The sequence below is a fragment of the Labrus bergylta genome, chromosome 14, assembly GCF_963930695.1.
Source record: "Labrus bergylta chromosome 14, fLabBer1.1, whole genome shotgun sequence".
Lineage (NCBI taxonomy): Eukaryota > Metazoa > Chordata > Actinopteri > Labriformes > Labridae > Labrus > Labrus bergylta.
Genome location: NC_089208.1, coordinates 20,086,443 through 20,104,985, shown reverse-complemented (window position 1 = coordinate 20,104,985; position 18,543 = coordinate 20,086,443). Strand labels below are relative to the sequence as shown.

General features: G+C 39.9%; 1 protein-coding gene across 1 annotated transcript; it reads right to left on the bottom strand.

Moving 5' to 3' along the window:
• Positions 1-4,540: 4,540 nt before the first annotated feature.
• pygma (phosphorylase, glycogen, muscle A) lies at positions 4,541-17,431 on the bottom strand. Its single transcript, XM_020633376.3, has 20 exons — positions 17,082-17,431; positions 15,096-15,197; positions 14,937-15,015; positions 14,702-14,805; positions 14,331-14,462; positions 14,128-14,239; positions 13,953-14,035; positions 12,490-12,633; positions 12,155-12,247; positions 11,726-11,872; positions 9,033-9,196; positions 8,072-8,186; positions 7,818-7,919; positions 7,177-7,324; positions 7,020-7,078; positions 6,801-6,942; positions 6,404-6,611; positions 5,418-5,552; positions 5,185-5,251; positions 4,541-5,058 (listed from the first exon to the last, which is right to left on the bottom strand). The coding sequence occupies exons 1-20, from the start codon at positions 17,322-17,324 to the stop codon at positions 4,912-4,914; spliced, it is 2,526 nt and encodes an 841-aa protein (XP_020489032.1). The 5' UTR covers positions 17,325-17,431; the 3' UTR covers positions 4,541-4,911.
• Between the last annotated feature and the right edge of the window lie 1,112 nt (positions 17,432-18,543).

Genomic DNA, 18,543 nt, shown 5'->3' with positions numbered 1-18,543 from the left:
TAAAGTGAAAAAAGGGAACATAACAGAGTACTTAATAAATAAATACTACTTTGTGATTAGGTGATTTTTTTTCATGTCGTGCTTGTCAGGGTGAGTGTTAAGAAAGCTGCTCAGTCATGTACAGAAATGGGTGGGGGGATTGATGTGAGTCAACTATCAGATTCTTGCTGGTATGTTTCATTGGTTTCAGTTCTGAGTTATGTGCACAAGTGGTATTGTGTAACTGAGAGATTAGGTGGGAAGTCCTGTTAAATAGTTATTATGTGCTGGTTTAACTTTATAGCTGGAGAAAAATATGCAGCAGGAGAAAGAAAAGGAAGGGAAAGGTCTTAAAGTACTACACAAAACTATTTAAACCAGAGTCAGAGGGCGGTCAGTGGTCACTGCAGCAAGGAAAGAAGATGAATGGACTCCTATGGTCATCTAAAGCAAGATATGAAGTTGCTTTGATACTATTCTCAAGAAGCAAACCGACTATGCTTCAAATGGTTTTTTTTAAGTGTATTTTATTTATTCCCTTATAAGAGAAATAAACAGTGGATTAGACTCAGAAATAAGGAAGAGAGAGGCCGAAGGTTGGATTTGAACCCGGGCCTCCCACTTAGAGGACTACAGCCTCCGTACATGGGGCGCTGCACCAACCACTGCGCCGCCAGCGCCCCTCAAATGTTTTGTTTTGATGAGATTATTTAGCGTTCACAGATGAATCATTATTTAATCTAACAGGATAACAAGGATTGTTGTAATGTGATAAGCGGCTTTATTTGGCTTGTTATCTGAATAAATCAAAGATAAATGTATCGGGCTAAGGAGATCATTTATCCCCAATAAAAATCGCTGTTGTTGTCTGGAGTTACAGCTCTGATTATGACAGACTTGATCTGAGCATCAGGTACATGGAGATTGAAGATTTAACCCCTTGAAACAACATCGAGGAGGATTTATAATTACACAGGGATTTGCATAAATTCTTCTGTAATGGGTACAGCCAGATTAAACATTTTCAGCCTCTATCAGTAGTTCAACTTGTCAGGATGCCTTCATGCACCTTGACAAGTGAAGGCGTATAAACATTATAAGACCTGTCTTTGTTTTCACATGATAACTTCTTGGTTATCCTTTTGTCTGGCGCTAACACCATCATGCTAACATGCTCACAAACTTACTTGACAAAGATTAAACACTGAGGTTTAATTTATTGAAATATCATAGCTATGTGTGTGCGCCGTCATGCTAGCATAATGCTTATCAACACTAAATTGTTTTAAGAAAATGTTGAAGAATATGATGATATTGCTGGATGAATAGCAATCTTGTATTAGTTGTTAACAATGGCCAGGAATCTATAAATCTGTATCTACATCAGACTTCATTACAACCTGTCCATTACCTCTTGAAACTCTCAATACAACCAGAAGTTAGAAGCCTGAAAAATACAATCCAAACTATTTCTGGTTATGGTTTCTCAGTTATCTTAAACGGTTGGATGTTTCATTTGAGTTTGGACTTTACACACATGTTTAACTGAGAAACAAGGTGTGAAGAGTTATCTTTGTTATTGCAGCAGTAAAGCCTCAGTTAAACACTGACAACAGTAACACATTGCATATGTTCTCTTGATATGTGTTGCTTTTTTCTGTTAATATTTACAGACAGACACAAGGGAACATATTTGAACTTTGACATTTTGTGTACAAAAGTTTGATTCCAAGAGCAGGGAATGTTTTCTTCTCTTTTTTTTTATCAAAAAGTTAAAGATTTGTCTCTTTGGAGGCTTCTTTGCAGACATCAGGAGAAGTGCATTATTTGAAATGTCAGGAAAGCATAATGTTATTTTACTTATTTAGCGTTCAGATGGGTTTATATGGCTACAGCCAATTCCCATACACTTTACAGCCATCAGCTCATTTGCAGCAGCATCCAATCAGATTAGAGCTAGTGTGCAGTCAGGCTTTTCTAACATGAATAGCAACACTGTAAGTGTACAGTGACACATGCAGGCAGAAAACACCCCTTTAAAACAAAATAAGTCTCTCATGTCTTATTTTTCAATTTTGAGTGCTATTGGCAGTCTGAAATACATTTCCCATAAGGCTTAGATGTAGTTCAAGTACAAGTTAAATCACTCCATAAGATCACATACGGCACTATTATGTCTTTGAAGGACAGATCAGAAGAATATGTATCGGTCAGTTTCTGTCTTTGTTGCAATAACACAGTGTTGTGTTCATTTCTGTATTTTTACCTAAGAAACAGATTTAAAAAAAAAAAAACTAGCTGCATTAGCAGTTATTATTTCCATTCTTTCTCATACAGTGGTCAAGTCTGTACGACCTCGAACAATTGGAAAGTACATTAAATTACATTAAATAGTAGTATGACTATTATTAAGAGTGAACTGCTGCTGTCCTACTTAGTTGTTGTCATGCAGGGGACTTTGGGGTCATGGCTTTATCACAAACTCTTATCCCTCTTGTTTGTTTTTGTTTATGTTGCCCCACTTACCTCTGCTCTACATTAGCCTACTATTTGCTTTATTAAAGCTTCACACTTTGATCCCAAACGGGCCCTTTGTCATCCCCCTATAAATTCCTGCTATTTAACTTTCTTAATTCTTCATCAGCTTAACCCAACCTTTCTCTGCTGGAGTTATGTAATAGGACGAGAAGCACATTTTTTTGTATTTAAAGTGTATTTAACCATGAAAAACCTCATTGAGAATAAGAATCTCCTTTACAACAGTGCAGCAGCACATTTTAACGACAGACATACACCACATAGAAAATAACAAAACACAGGTCAAAATAGTCATGGTCACAGAGCAGTCATCAGTCAAAGCATCTACAACTTGATGCATCATCATCCACTACCTTCAGTACTTTTAAAATGATTAAAAGAGACCAGCTGCCCCAGAAACTAATCCTCCTGTATCAGATTCCAAGTTGCAATAGGAACATTATGACAGATACTGTTTATATAAAGTGTGAATAACAGTGGTCCCAAGACTGACCCCTGTGGCATTCCATTTATGATTTTAAGACATTTGGAGGAAATGCCTTCAGCCTGCACAAACTGATCTGTTGGTAAATAATTTACAAACCAACAGACAGATTGTTCTGATAATCCTTTACTGTGTTTTCTGTGTTTCATAATTACATGGTCAACAGTGTCAAAGGCCTTCGACAAGTCAACGAAGAGGGCAGCACAGTGTTCTTTATTGTCCATGGAATGAATAAAACAGGGGTGAGAACAAATGTAGATTTCCTTAACGGGAATTACTTAGGAGACAAAAGGAATGTTAAAGTTAAGTAATAGGTGTTGCTATAAAATCAGCAGCTTAATTAAAAAAAATAAGGCTCTAAGTTATCGAGACCTGCCAGATTTCTTGTGTCCAAAAGTTTGAGGGTTTGGTTCACCTCAGTGACAGTATCTGGCCTACAACTAAAAGAACTGATGGACAGTTACCTGGTGTGCAGGACGGACAGGGGATTTTGTTTGCACATGGCTTATGGAATCAGAGACCCAACAGCAATAACAGTGCTCATTGAATAAATCCAGCATGGTGGCTTTGTCAGTAACGTTTCAAGACTCTTTGACAATGCAAGGGGGATCTCAATAACTGTTTTATTTTCAGATAATGATTTTATAGTTTTCCAGAACAGCCTTGGGTTGTTAAGGTTGTCAGAAGGAAATACTCAGCTTTAGGTTTTTTTTATTGCAGCTGTGCAGGCACTCCAACATACTGAGATATATTAAAGTAGTCCTCATTATCTGACACTCACATAGAGGAGCCTGCAGCTGTCGACTCAAATGACTGTAAATGTTCTTCATGGTAAGAAAAGTCACTTTCAACAATTTACATGACTCATTTCCTTGTCGGATAATAAAACATTATGTTTTGTTTCATACTAATAGGCAAAAAATTAGTTTCTGTTAATGCAATCATGACAGCAGTAACTACTTCTCCCCGGTATCTTTGCAGTGAGGCTTTTCTGAGATTCTCCTTCATAGAGCGTTCTCAAAGCTTTCACTTCCCTTCCTGAAACTACAACACAACACAAAACAGAAGGATGAGCTTGTCTACACTGACGTCATGTTTCCTCAAATTACAGATGAGACATCAAGCCCTTGTGTAAGGGTGTTTCTTTTTTATTGTTCAACAGTATCACATTAAACTTCAGACATTTTATTGCCCAATCTGTGTGTTCCTCCTGACTGATGACATCATCATTAACTAGCAATGGTTAGCATAGTGTGCTTTAAGATGTATTATTCATGTGGCATTGTTTAACTATTAATACATGTATAGTACATCCCTCTTCTCTGGGGTTTATGTTGTTGTGTTTTTCAGTTGGTTTTCATTTGATTTTTTTTAGATAGTTTCCAGCCGAACTTAACCTCACCGTTGGTTCTGCTTCTCTGTAGAGATAAAACCATCAAGTTCACAGTCCTCACACTACAATAGTTTTGACAGTTATGTAACAGTAGACAGAAGTTCCATAAAAAATACTGCAAGACATTCGCAAAAACCAGGCCGCTATGGTTTAAAAACACTTTTTATTCAGAATGAGTCTGAGTGGAAATACAAGAGTTTATATTGTGAATATAAAAATGTCACGATTAGATTCAAAGCCCACCACAAAGCTCTTTAATCCAGCTGACAGTAGCTTTTATAAACGTCCTATCGTACATCCCTGGTATCTATTAAAACCGTATTGCTCTATTACCATAGATATTGTGAAGACGTTTGAAATATTTCAGCAGTGAGTGCTGACACAGGAAGCATTTAATGCTAGTCTCTTTGGCCGCAGTTTTGTGGTAGCTTTTACCGGTGCACAGTATCTACCATGTACGAAAGGCGTTCATGTTGTGATGCGAGTGAGGAATTATGCGCTGTTGTAAAAGTTTTTTTTACAGGTCATCAGGGGCGGGGAGTTTTTCCAGTGTGGGCTCCATGCCCCAGATCTCGCGAGCATATTGTGTAATGGTACGATCACTGGAGAACTTGCCACACCCGGCAATGTTGTGGATCACCATCTTGGTCCATTCCTTGGGGTTCTGGTTGAAAAAATTTATTGAGTGAGTTAATGGATTTATGAGGATAATTAATTAATAAGAATATTGGCTCTGAGTCTCCCTTAATAAGTAGAGCTTTATGGAACCATTTATTTTTAATGAACATACCTTGTAAAGATTGTTGACTTTCTCCTGGCATTTAATATAGTCTTCATAGTCAGCAAAGACCTTAAATCTGTGCAGGGCAAAATGCAATTAATTTTTGTGTCCATACAAAGACTGTGACTTGCTTTATTTTCTTATTTCTGCATTAAGCATCAGCATTCAAGTTTGCACACGTTCTTATTTGTATGTGTATGCATGCATTCCCCTCAGGCAGCTAATGTTAGATCTGTCTTTACCTGTCATGATGCATCAGCATGTTGACAATTTCTTTAAACAGGTCAGGCTGCTTTGGGCTAAAGTAGCCTCCAGCGATCTGGTCAATAGCCTGTTTCAGCTCTGGCAGACGGTTGTAGTACTCTTCAGCATGGTATCTAAGCAGGGGTAGAAAACAAAGATACACACGTACATGAAAAACACAAGGACACGCCTGTTGCTGTAGTAACGGGCCAGCCGATGAAGCCTATTCAGAAGTATAAACAAGGCCACACCTTTTAGTGTACAAAGTATCAGCAAGGGGGGACAAAACACACTGACTGAAAGGTAAAGTTCAGTGAGTGAGCATGAAGCTGCTGGTTTGACAGAGCGCATGAAGCTCATAATAAAAACTATTTATTGTTGGACTGTATTTCTGTATTTCAGAAATGGCAGCAAATGATGCTTCTACTGTAACACATATTTAAGCTTATATCAACAAGCAGTGCTGTTAAATCATCAACTCATTTTTAAACTTGTAGAGAAACATTTTGAAGCTTACAGCTTTTTATCATCTTACTCTCATGAAAGCAAACAAATGTTTAAGTGTTTAATTATAACTTACATTTATGTAATTGCCAGGCAAATGATAAGTTACAACAACACAAATTTACATTCTAGGCCAATTACTAGGCCTAGAATGTAATTACTAGGTTTTTTGCATCCAATGAAATGTTTACAAAAATCACTGCTTTTGCTCTGCTTCCCAAATCCCCCCCCGGAGATTCATAAAGTATTTTGGATTCTGATTCTCTTGCTCTGCTCTCTGCTCTCAAGGCGTTTTCACTCCTCTGAGTTTTTCTCCCCACCATGATCAAAGTTTATAGAACAGAAACTCTACATGTCACACTTTTTTTAGGAGCTGAGTACGCCTTAAGGTCCGATCCTCAAATCGCTCCTGTTGCAAAGCCAAATTTGTTTGACTTAGAAATTGTGATAGTAACATTTGGACAAATCATTCCCCCCTTACCCTTTCTTGTCGAGTGCATCAACATCATCCACCCTCATGCCGAAGATGAAGAAATTATCCTCGCCGGCCTCCTCGGCCATCTCCACATTGGCTCCGTCCATGGTACCGATGGTTAGAGCGCCGTTCAGCATAAACTTCATGTTGCCAGTGCCGGAGGCCTCAGTGCCAGCTGTGGAGATCTGCTCTGACAGGTCGGCTGCAGGGATGGCTAAGAGATGACAGAAAGAAAAGGGTTGATGACTCTAAATAAGCATTTTTTTGTGTATTTTATGTTGTGTGTAAATACACACGAGTGGAGACATCTGCAGAGGAGAAAAACAGCAGAAGCACGAGCATGAGAACAGATAGAAGCAGCGAAAATGAAAGCCCAGGAGTGTGGCCATGATTTGGTGATTACCTCTCTCTGCCAGTGTGACTCTGTAGTTCTCCAAGAAGATGACTTTGAGGCGGTCTCCAACCACGGGGTCATTGTTGACCACCTCGCCGATAGCTGTGATCAAACGGATGATCATCTTGGCTGTGTGGTACCCAGGAGCCGCCTGCATTAAAAGAAAATGACAGGGCTAAAGCTGTGAGCTTGAATTTCTTTTATGAGCAGGGTTGGGAAACTACAAACCTTTCCTCCAATCATGACAGTTCTTGGAGTCCACTGCTTGTTGGGCTCCTTCTTGATGCCTGGAGGAGAAATAAAGAGATACAAATACTGAGATGTCGGTATTGGAGCCCTGAAAGCACCTTGGAAAATGAATGGAAGATTAAAAATGTGAGCTCACGGTTGTAGTAGGTGATGATGTGCAGACAGTTGAGCAGCTGTCTCTTGTATTCGTGGATTCTTTTGACTTGAATGTCGAACATGGAGTTGGGGTTGATTTTTACCTTGTAGTGCTCCTCCAAGTGCACAGCAAACTTCATCTTGTTTTCCTACATTGTCAACACATCAAGACCAGGACAACTTGAACAATGGTATAAAAGCCAGAAGAAAAAACAACAACATTAAGAATAAATACATGTACCAAGTGTCAAGGAAAACAATTTCAGAGACTTTAATGATGCTGACTGCCGGTGAAGAGGCAGCAGGGAAAGCTGTTAGTGGAGGTTTTGACATTGATCATAGCGAAACAAACAGCTCTGCAGGGCGGCTCTTTGTAAAGAGCTGCTGCGTGATTGTGTGCAGTGTAATATCAAGTATCCTGTGTTTATCTTAAAAGTCACAGATTGCTTAATGTTGAGTATGTGACGTCTCTCCTCAAGACTTTGTGCTGCCGAGCAGCATCTGCATGGATTTACATATCCAGCTATATTAAAGACCACGTCTTATTCTCAAGTACCTGCTTATCTTCATCATGATAGCATTCGTTCTTAAGTGACACATTTACAGAGAAGTTTAGATCAACGCAAACTGTAATTACTCCACCTGCTTCACTTTGGCAATGTCCCTAATGAAAGCCTCGTCGTTAACGTAATTGAGGAGACCTCGCAGCTGGTCCAGGTCACGGATGAATTCCTCACCAATTCTCTGCAAAAGGAAATTGAGAAAGTGTCAGAGGAGATTTTGAGATTTCAATTTGATATGGATGAAGTTAGTTGTTGTTGTTGTTGTTGTGTGTGTGTGTGTGTGTGTGTGTGTGTGTGTGTGTGTGTGTGTGTGTGTGTTAAAAGACAGCTGACCTCGGCAATGACCTCTGCCAGCCCGGGGTTACACATCACCAGCCAGCGGCGGGGAGTGATGCCATTGGTCTTGTTTTGGAATTTATCTGGCTCCATTTCATAGAAGTCCTTGAAACTGCAGACAGAGAAAAACATCACATATAACCCAAAACCCTGAAGGCTGGGGTAAAACAGACTACTACTCAATGAACAACAAACACACATACAGTATATATATGTTAAAGCTCCTGGAAGCAGTGGCTGTTCTAGACCACTTTTACTGAAGGGGCCAAACTTGGGCCAGTTGTTTTGTCAGAGGGGAACAAACCCAGGTGAAAAGTAGACAAAGATGATCGCTTTAAAAAAAAAAATATATATATATATATATATTTTTTTTATATATATTTTTTGTTAATATATACATTAACATATATATATTATGCCAAATAATTGCGCACATCATTAAATATCACAACATAAAATACCATGATATATATTTATTTCAGTAACAGCACTTAATGTAACCCTGTTGGCCCCTGCCTAGAACCGCCCATGCCTGGAGGGGTTGCTGGATGTTTCACTTCCGCTGACAGCTGGGGACTAAGTGGGATGATGTATCCCTTTGCTTATCTTACATGAAGTTTTTTGGATATATTTCGTCCTTATTTGAATTGTCTGATGTGCAACTTTGAGTTCAGCTTTGACGTGGAAACATTTAAAACAACAAATGCTGTTTGAACAGGGTGCTGTTATTCAACCAGCCTGACACCTACCCCAGCTGCAGGGGTGACAGACGAATAATAACAATATGGAAATAAGCAATCTTCTCTCTCATGTTCTGGTTAGCGGTTAGAGGTCCTATAGATGCATCTGTATTAATTTCAGTTTGTTTGAAAAGCACTTAAAAACTCCTCACAGGAGCTTTAACTTTGATTTACACACAAACACATTCTAATAATACGTGTGTGTTTTAGGCACATACACAGTGGCTTTGAGGATGTCAGAGTGGATCTGGGCCACGCCGTTGACAGCATGAGAACCCACAATGCATAAATGAGCCATGTTGATCCTCTTCTGTCCGCCTTCCTCAATGAGAGACATGCGACGCATACGATCAAAATCACCAGGAAATTTGGCTGCAACTCTCTGCAAAGAACAACAATAAAAAGGTTATATTTTATTTTTGTGCTGCACTGACGCTTTGCAACCTTTTGCAAACATTATATGAAGAAATATGAAGCTAGTGCAAACAACAACACAGTAGGCAATATCATTCACGTTAGCTAGTTTGTGAATTAGCTGCTAAGCGGCTGTAACATGCAGAGAGGAGGATTCAACTCTCCTGCTACCATTACGAATATCACTTCAAACTAGGAAATAATCTGAATGTCTGTGGACATCAATTGGGTGGCATTCTCTTAACCTCTGCAAATTACTGAGCCAAGGCTTTCGAGCACACAGATAGAAAAGACAGCTAGACTGTGAGGACATGTTTACATAGCTTGACAAAATTTTATTGGATAAGAATTGCACACCCTACAGTTAAATTGGTTCAAACGGGTTTAAACGACTAGAAGAAACTATTTTCATTACACAATTACCATCGTTACACACCTAGTTAAATGACACTTTAGTGCCATTCTGGTTGATCCCCAGCTCATAACACACTGGAAGTATTTACTTTTATTGAAACGGGGCCAATGAAACTGAATTCTGACAGATTTATTTTGCAAATAAAAGCCGACATCACAGCATGGAGGTCCTATGACGACTCCTCCCACTCTGTGAACCTACTGCTTGCACTAATTTCTTCTAAACTTGCATTAGCCAAGCCTCGTTGGTCACTTGTTGACATACATTTACGAGTCTTTTTAATCCCAGCAGCTACTTAAAACGGTGTTTTACATATCCTTAAATCATTGAGTGGGATAATTGTGACATAATCAGCTGCTTTCAACAGTAAACTGGTAAATAAAGTTAATTTGTGTGCCTATTCACTTTCAGGCACTAACACTCACTCTGTAAGCCTGTCTGTCTTGCACTGCTGCTCGTTTTACAGAAACTGGGAGTCTGTTGGTGAGTGGCCTGAGGACGGTCAGCTGCTCATACCTGTCTCTGGGATACACTTACACATACAGGAACTCTCTAAGAGTCTCACTGTTTCTCACACTTTGCTTTCTGTATCAGCCTAAGACTCTTTTTTTTACATTATTCACTTATCCATACACCTTTAATGTTGGGGGCTTTGACAGGTTTGCCTCAGTAATGGAGTCAATCATTGCCAAATCAGGTCAGAGATTCAATCACCCTCGGGCAAGGCACTGTACCCTAAATTGCTACCAATAGATATAGCCTAAGGAGTATGATTGCATATGTATGTGGTGAAAGAGTTAATGTGACATGAAGTATAAAAAGCACTTTTAGTGGTCAGAGGACAATAAAGCAATATGTAAGTACAGTCAATTTATTCAAGTTTGATAAGTTCTTCTTGGCCTGTTCACCTGTGTGGTCTCCCACTAGGTTGTAAATATTGAGTCTTGGGAGGGAACAAAAGGAGGATTTGAAGTAATGACTGTGGTAATCTGAGGGATTAAAAGGTACTCTAGACTTGGCTTGATGTCATTATTCCAGTTAGTGTTTCGCTCCATATATAGACTCCTGATAGGCGTTGGCAACAAAGGTGAAAGCTCTCTTCTTTCAAGTTTTCTGTTTTAAGTTTGTTTGGTGCATATGGGGTTCACAGCAGTTGCTGAGGTCCATTTCTTGAGCTTTCTGGGTGTATTTTTTAAAACGTGTTGAAAGTCAAATTATCAGGATTGAGTGGATGAACTACTATTTGACCAGAGGGATGGGATGTAAACCATATTTAAAGCAGCTTTTTGCCTTTGTGAGTAAAGAGTTGGAAAGTTTATCTTTGACCTCGGGCATATTTGTGATGTGTTGGTACAGTAAAGCGTTTAGCGCAAGTAGAAAAGTGCTCTTATGGGATGAAATGTCTAACATTAAGCAATGCTCTTTGTGAAGACTTAATTAACTCTCAGGTCAGTTATTGGGGCACTGGTGGCCCAGTGGTTGGTGCGTGCGCACCATGAGTGGAGGCTGTGGTCCTCTAGGTGGGCAGATCCGACCTGTGGCCTTTCCTGCATGACATTACCCATTCTCTCGCCCTGATTTTCTACTCTATCCACCGTCCTATTTCTCCAATAAAAGCACAAAAAGCACAAAAATTAATAAAGAAAAATACGGTCGGTTATTAAAGACGGCTGAAAATAAGTTTAGATTTACTTTTTATCAGAGAAAACTCTAATACCTGTATTTAGATTATAAAATACATTATTTTGATAATAATTTTTATGAAAATGTATATTATTATACGATTTTCTAGCCTGCCTTTTTTCTTTAATGTTTTTTCACCGTTAAGATCTCTCGTTCAATGTTATCCCTTTAAACATTGGTTGACTGCACCAACAATAAACTTAAGTCTAACCTTAGTCCCTTTTGTTCAACAAGGCACATAAAAGTACAGAGAGATATTCATTTGTATATGAAAAGAGCAAATTGGCAGTGGGTGCTTCCTCTGCTATGTTTACTAAGGAGTAATCATACAATATGTCAGAGTATAAGTTAAAAAATGCAGGATGGAGATGGTAAAATGTTGCAATGTGCAGCACTGACCTCCAGGTGGCGACGGTTGATCTCATAGACAATTTCCAGGTGACGAGGCAGCAGATGAGCAAACAGGTCCACTGGCCAGCGCTCCAGAGCTTCAGGAAGGACAGTGTGATTGGTGTATGCACAGGTGCGTACACAGATGTCCCAGGCCTGAACAACAGCAGCACAACATGATTTAAATATATATACGTACATGCAATTCATTTGGAACATACCCCATTAATTTGATTGTAAAAAAAACAAAATACATTTTTCTTTGAGCTGTTGGTTGTTTATTCACTACACTTAAATTAGGATTTCCCCATATCAGTTGAAAATGTATAAAATAAATTTAAGATGGTTAAAAAAAATCATCAAGTTAAATATAGATTTCATAAATCAAACATTTAAAGCAATACAAATTTCAGCTATGCTCGTGTTGCTCCTCATTACCTTATCCCAGTCAAGTTTTTCCTCATCAACTAGGACCCTCATCAGCTCAGGAATAGCCATGGCAGGGTGAGTGTCATTCAGTTGGATGGCAACCTGAACATGCAGAACATTATGAAATGTCACTACAGCATTAAAACACAGTTCAACACATTAAAACATACAGCTCTCTCTGTGGTGACTATTCATTCCAACTGTTCTCATACAATACACTAAAAGCCTGACACAACCTGTTCAACACAATGACTGAGGCAATTTAACGACAGCAAGGGGAGAACATCAGGGGGTAAATCGTTTCATATTTGACAGAATCTATTTTGTTGAGTTTTTCGCTTCACCTTGTCAGGCAGTTTGTTGAAATCTGTGCGAACGATCTCTCTGGAGCCAAACTTGGAGACCTTGAAACGGCGGATGATGTCTTGCAGGGTGGCAGATACCACAAAGTATTCCTGCTTCAGACGGAGCTCCTTTCCTTCAAAGAACTGCAGATAAAGACACGCATTTGACTGATTCTGCTCTGATGGCACACATGAATTGTTTTTTAAATCTTTTGAAATGGCCTTTTGCATTTCTTCTGAGACAACAAACATGCATTCATTTTCTAGTCAAGGAGATAAACATGAGCAATGCATTTATTTAGTAAAATACAACAGAGTTTGTGCTAATAGAGTTTGTGCTAATGAGAAATGAGGGATAATAAATCATTTTATTGTCACAATGATCACAGACAGCTAATTCCCAAATTCAGGATGCTACTTGCTAATGTGGAGACTAATGAAGAAGAGGACTGTCTGACTGAGCATACTACTGTAAGTCTGCACAGTTAGCCCAAACTAAGATACCTCTGTAATGAACTGTGCCTCTGGCCTACATAAGCCACAGCTTGCAGGAAGCTGCTACCTCATGGCAGGCGGCTGCTAGCTAGTTACACTTTGTAACGAGCTATTCAGATAATTGATTGATTACAGTTAGCCTCTTGGTAGCAAGAGATAGCTGCTAGCTAGCAGGAGTTAAAATGATCTCATGGTAACTTGATATTTATCTTATTAGCCATATTTGACAGTAACCGGTGCTACAGTGGTTTGACCTCAAAGGTGAAGCCTTTTTATAAACCACAGATAGTTTTTGTGGTGACTAATATTTTATTGTGCGGTTGTTGCTGTTTAAAAGTTTATTCATGATTTTATTTTATTAAACAGTTTTTTGTATTGAATAAGTTGTAATGTGCATTGTAATCAACTACCTGGGATAGTTGAATTTCATTTTTACCCTGTTTTTCATTTTATTTTGTAATTGACACTTGCTATGAAGAATCTAGCCCTCCCATAGCACAACTGAATGTTGATTGTGCCATGTTGCTACTGGTGATAGACAAGTTTAAGAGGCAGCAGTATAATATATAACAGTGAACTGATTTGTAACAAAGCTGGAATATCTGGTCCAGCTCGGTTTCGGCTCTCACTTGCACAGACATAAATTACCACCCCTGACATGAGTAATAGCTCGGGCTAGATGGTTATCTACCGAATCCTCCACCTTGAGCCTTGACGTCAGCTATAAAAGAGCTCTAAAGGAAGCTGAAAGAGCACACAGATTCAGCTGAAGACAAAGGACACCCGCTTGGGTCAAAAATGTATGGAAATCCATCTCTGTGCTGAGTAAAGATAAATCCTCAAGATATACAGGAGCCCATAGCGTCTAGCACACTGCTCCTATACTGAGCCACCTTCAGCTCTTTCCTCTAATCCAAGTTCACAAATGCATGGCCTTTATATGCAATAATATATTCACAAGTTCTTACATTGTCGTTGGGATACAGCACACGGGAGATGTTCTCAGCCAAGTTTCTGTCCAGCACTGCCTGAATGTAGCCACCAACGTTGACTGTAAGGAAAAAATACATAAACTCCTTTAATTTATTCTTATTTGGCAGCTACTGCGCGACTGAAAATGTTTGATCTCTGCTGGACGCGTACAGTCTTTAAGGTTAAAGTCGCAGGGCGCCTTGGCAGACCACAGCCTCATGGTGTTGACAACGTTGTTTCTGTAGCCAGGGACAGGGGTGTCATATGGCAGAGCCAGAACCACCTGCCAGTACCAACACAGGAAGAGATGCACAGAGATAAATATTTCATCATCCTGTTACTATTACGATCACCTTGTGAAGCCCTTATTTCACCTGAGTGTCGACCCATTTGACACCGTCAGGTTGATGCTCAGTCCTGCCGTAGAAGTGTACAGGACGCATGTACTCAGGACGAGCCTTCTCCCAGGGGTTGCCATAGCGCAGCCAATCATCAGCCTCCTCAACCTGGATAATGACACACACTTATATTGAAGGGAAAAAGCCCTCATTACGCCGCTAAGTGGCTTCTAAGTCGAGCCAGAGACAGAAAATGTCAAGAAACATTGACGTAGGATAATGATAAAGAAAAGGCATCCAGCAGGTGATTTAAGGTGAAGAGAAACACAAGCACCTGTCCCGGCTTCACATGTAGATGAGGTTTATAAAACAAGCAAAAAAAAGAAACAAATTGGTAATTCTTTTACCTGCCAGCCGTTGACGATTTTCTGATTGAAGATACCGAATTCATAACGGATGCCGTAACCGTATGCAGCCAGACCCAGTGAGGCCATGGAGTCTAGGAAACAGGCTGAAACCAGATAGAGAAAGCAGATGAACCTTTGACTAGCTCTGATATAAAATAATGTATCATTTAAGTCAGCCAACAGAGGTTTATAGAACCTTGAGTTTATCTAATATGAAGAGTGAAAAAATGCTCACCAGCAAGACGGCCCAGGCCGCCATTTCCCAAACCCGCATCTTCCTCCATGTCCTCCAGTTCCTCCATGTCCAGACCCAACTACAGACGACAGCAGACCATAACATAGATTTAGAAAACTGTCAAAAGAAAATTACCTTTAACGAATGATCTTTTCTCACCTGGTACGTGGCCTCATCGCAGGCGTTCTCCAGTGCGAGGTTCACCATGGTGTTCTGGAGGGTGCGGCCCATGTAGAACTCAAGGGAGATGTAGTAAACACGCTATAGTGTGGGAGGAAGGTAAAAATAATATCAAACTGAGTGAAGAGCCATACGCTTTCTTTTGCATGCTAACTGGTATTTTTTTATATTATTTTGTGGGAAAGGGTTTTAAAAAAAGCTCCACAGTGAGTCAAAGTAAGAGTTGACTCCAAAAACAAATCAGACACCGAAGGTTCCAAAAAAACACGCCGACTCCAGACTGTCAAAGAACTTTCAAGTTTCATGATTGAGCGTCATGGTGGGGGCTGCATAGAAATGTGCCACCTGAGCCTATGTTTACCCTTTGCCATTTAGTTGTTTTATTTTCCCCCTCCTCTGACATGCAGGGTCAGACCCAGGCGGAGGTGGAAAGGCGGAGGGGAGGAGAGGAGAGAGCCTGGGGGACAGATCGCTTTGGGTGTTACGTAACACCAACATTTTCGTCTGTGCAAAAATAACTCCTGTAGAGGTCGCTGTAAAGGTCAGCCTGAGCCTGATACCCTTCATTGTGGGGTTCAAATCTAAAGTGATACACAAGAAAAGGTGGCACAGGGAAGTAATAATGAATACGACTGACGGAGCCATGTCGGGGTCTAGCTGACAGAGGCTCATGAATTATATATTACCGTATGTTCCAGATTTCATCAGACTTCGTTTTCTGTGTTTGCTCTTTATATCTGTTTTCAATAATGCTGATAAGAAATGCAAAACATCTGGTTGGAATGCTTTATTTGCAGCATGTGATCTTAACATGCAGCACAAAACTTGAGACTGAGATCAGATTCCGTGTGTCTGTACAGGATTTTGACCTTTTAGCCTAGGTCACCAGAACAAGAGAACGTTTCTGATTTGGGGTTTGCAGGACAATAGGATATGACATTAACCAGTTTCTAAAAAAAAAAAAAAAATAGCCAAGTATGAGTAGTTAATATATTCATGCTCTTAAGTTGCGGACCAGTGACCCAGAGGAGAAGCCAGTTGTGCAGGGAAATGTTCTTTTGATATTAAGAGAAGATTAAAAAAAATTTCATTCACTACAGTTATTAATAATCATGAATAATACATTTTCTGTGCTTGGTGAATGCAATCTATTCAGAGTTTCACTCTGTTTCTGAACTGTGGATTGTAATTACACGCAGATTTGTGTGACATTTCCAAGCAATAACGTTGCATGCTTTGCTATCATGACACCGGCTGCCTGTTGTTCTCCCCGTAGCTGTGAGATAATAACACTGCAGGTGCAGAGATCTAACTTCTTTTTCTAACTCTGTGACTTATACATGCACTCACATGTCCTTGGAGGCATGTGCTCATATGACACAAGTAAAGGCTATGTGCTTTATGGTCAGACAGAGTGGGAACAGAAGGTCAGGGAGAGGTTTAATGTTTCAACACACTATAAGACAGGCAGCATACCAACAGAGTGCTAAGAGGAGCCCGCTGAAGTTTAAATGTCAGGACTTGGCATTACACTGACATCAGGCAGTGGAAAGTACAGCTTAGGAATATAAAGAACTTTCTGTTGTGAAGAGGTGTTGTGGCTTTTTTTTTTTTTTTTTAATTATGTGTAGAAGAGCTAGTTATTCCATGAAACAGTGTATATTCAGATTCTTGCACAGTATGTTTATGTAGCATTGTCCAATGTGCTGCAGTAGAAGTGGGCATGCAGGCATGAAGTTCAATAGAGAAGAGTTGCATGCATTTTCTAAATGTATAAACCAGCTCTGTGATTAAATTAAGCTGCAAGTGTGAGACCTGCACATGTTTAAATAAAAAAGTCCTTTATGCTTTCATTGGCATTAAATAATTGCACCTTTTAAGAAAGTAGTCCCCTAGATAGTGAATGCACTTGTATCCATGTAGATGGAGATTCACATTACCATAAGTCTTGTGATTGGAACTTACTTTGGGATCTTTCTCGTAGTAGTGCTGCTGGGTTCTGATCCACCTGCCAATCAAGTGGTCCCGCACTGTGTTGGCAAGAGCAAAGTAGTAATCCCTCCTGGTGGCCACATTTCTGTCCTTGACCAGCGTAAAGTGGAGATGTCTGTTGAAGTTTTGTTTCAGTTCTGCAACGTTTTCGATGCCAGCGAGGCCTCGCACCGAGATCTGTTTCCTTTTATCGTGGTCGGACAGCGGTTTAGACATGGTGGCAGGAGTTGCAGCAACTCTGGGGTGATGTAAACAGTCAGACGGCAGGCACACACAGAACACCGGGACCGAGCACACAGCAAGAAGAGGCGCCCACACTCAGGCTCAGGTTCAGGGAATTTAAAGGCACGGCTATTAATATTAAGAGGAGGGTGGAGCCGAATGGGTATATTCGGCAAAGGGTGGGTCAAATGTTGAGGATAGAGGTTGTGACATTCAATTATGTGGCATGTGAGTAAAAAAGATCAAATATACGACTGACAGAATGGCATGGCATCTTTAAAGGATGACATTTGATTTTCATGCAAACTTTCAAGATCAAAGACTTTCAAACAATTCCTTTTAGTTTTATTATGAAAGAATGTGACATCGTGCAAGACAGCATCCAACCGTGCTTTAACTAATCTTGCAGGATTTATTTTTAATACTTCCAAGAATAACAATAAACCTGTCGAACGTAAAAAAAAAAAAAATTTAAATGACCTTTTCTAGTTCCTTTTTTTTGTTGGTATTATTTCATCATTGTTGCACCGGCCTTTGTAAAGCGTTGGCTGATATTGTGAATAAAACACTTGCTGGTGGTGATAATATTTGGCAGTTACAGTTGCTAACTTGTTTTCCTCCTCTTGGCAGGGTTGCCTTGGCCAGCAGATGCTTACTTTATATTAGATTCTTCTTTAAGTGTCTTTTGCTGCAGCTAAAAAAAGAATGCCAAAATCTGCTCAATATGATGCTGCAGTGTGGTACTGAATTCTTAAGATTCTGCCAGAGTTGTTTGTATTTTCTATTCGATCAGGACTTGTGCACTGGCCTGCTTTGAAGCCCATCAGAATAACTGCAACATTAACCATTGCCATGTATATTGTATTAGTCCACAAGGACTGTGAGTAGTGTATGAGCCAGTGATCCAGAGCCTGTGTGGACCACATCTGTTCGTGTGCCTGCAGCAATAACTGACACAAAATCAGCTGTAGCAGAGCTCTTTAAGCCAACTGTATTCTCAGTTATCACCACAGCAAGCCAAACTATCATGAAGTCCTGGCCTTCTATAAATAGTTCCTATGACCCAGTCCCAAAGGCCATGATATTTGAAAGGCATATCTTGTTAATGTCAGCAAGAGCCGGCAGACAACACCAGTATATGACTATGACTTGGACGCAGCGTGAGGGGGAAGGTGAAGTGTCCTCGGTGGGACACTCTACTGCACACTCATTG

Coding starts and splice junctions, on each gene's coding strand:
- pygma (XM_020633376.3), bottom strand. CDS start 17,324: ATGTCTAAACCGCTGTCCGACCACGATAAAAGGAAACAGATCTCGGTG. Junction 14,240..14,330: donor TCAAATGGGTCGACACTCAG/GTGAAATAAGGG, acceptor TGGTACTGGCAG/GTGGTTCTGGCTCTGCCATA. Junction 7,079..7,176: donor CATCATCACCTACTACAACC/GTGAGCTCACAT, acceptor TTTCTCCTCCAG/GCATCAAGAAGGAGCCCAAC.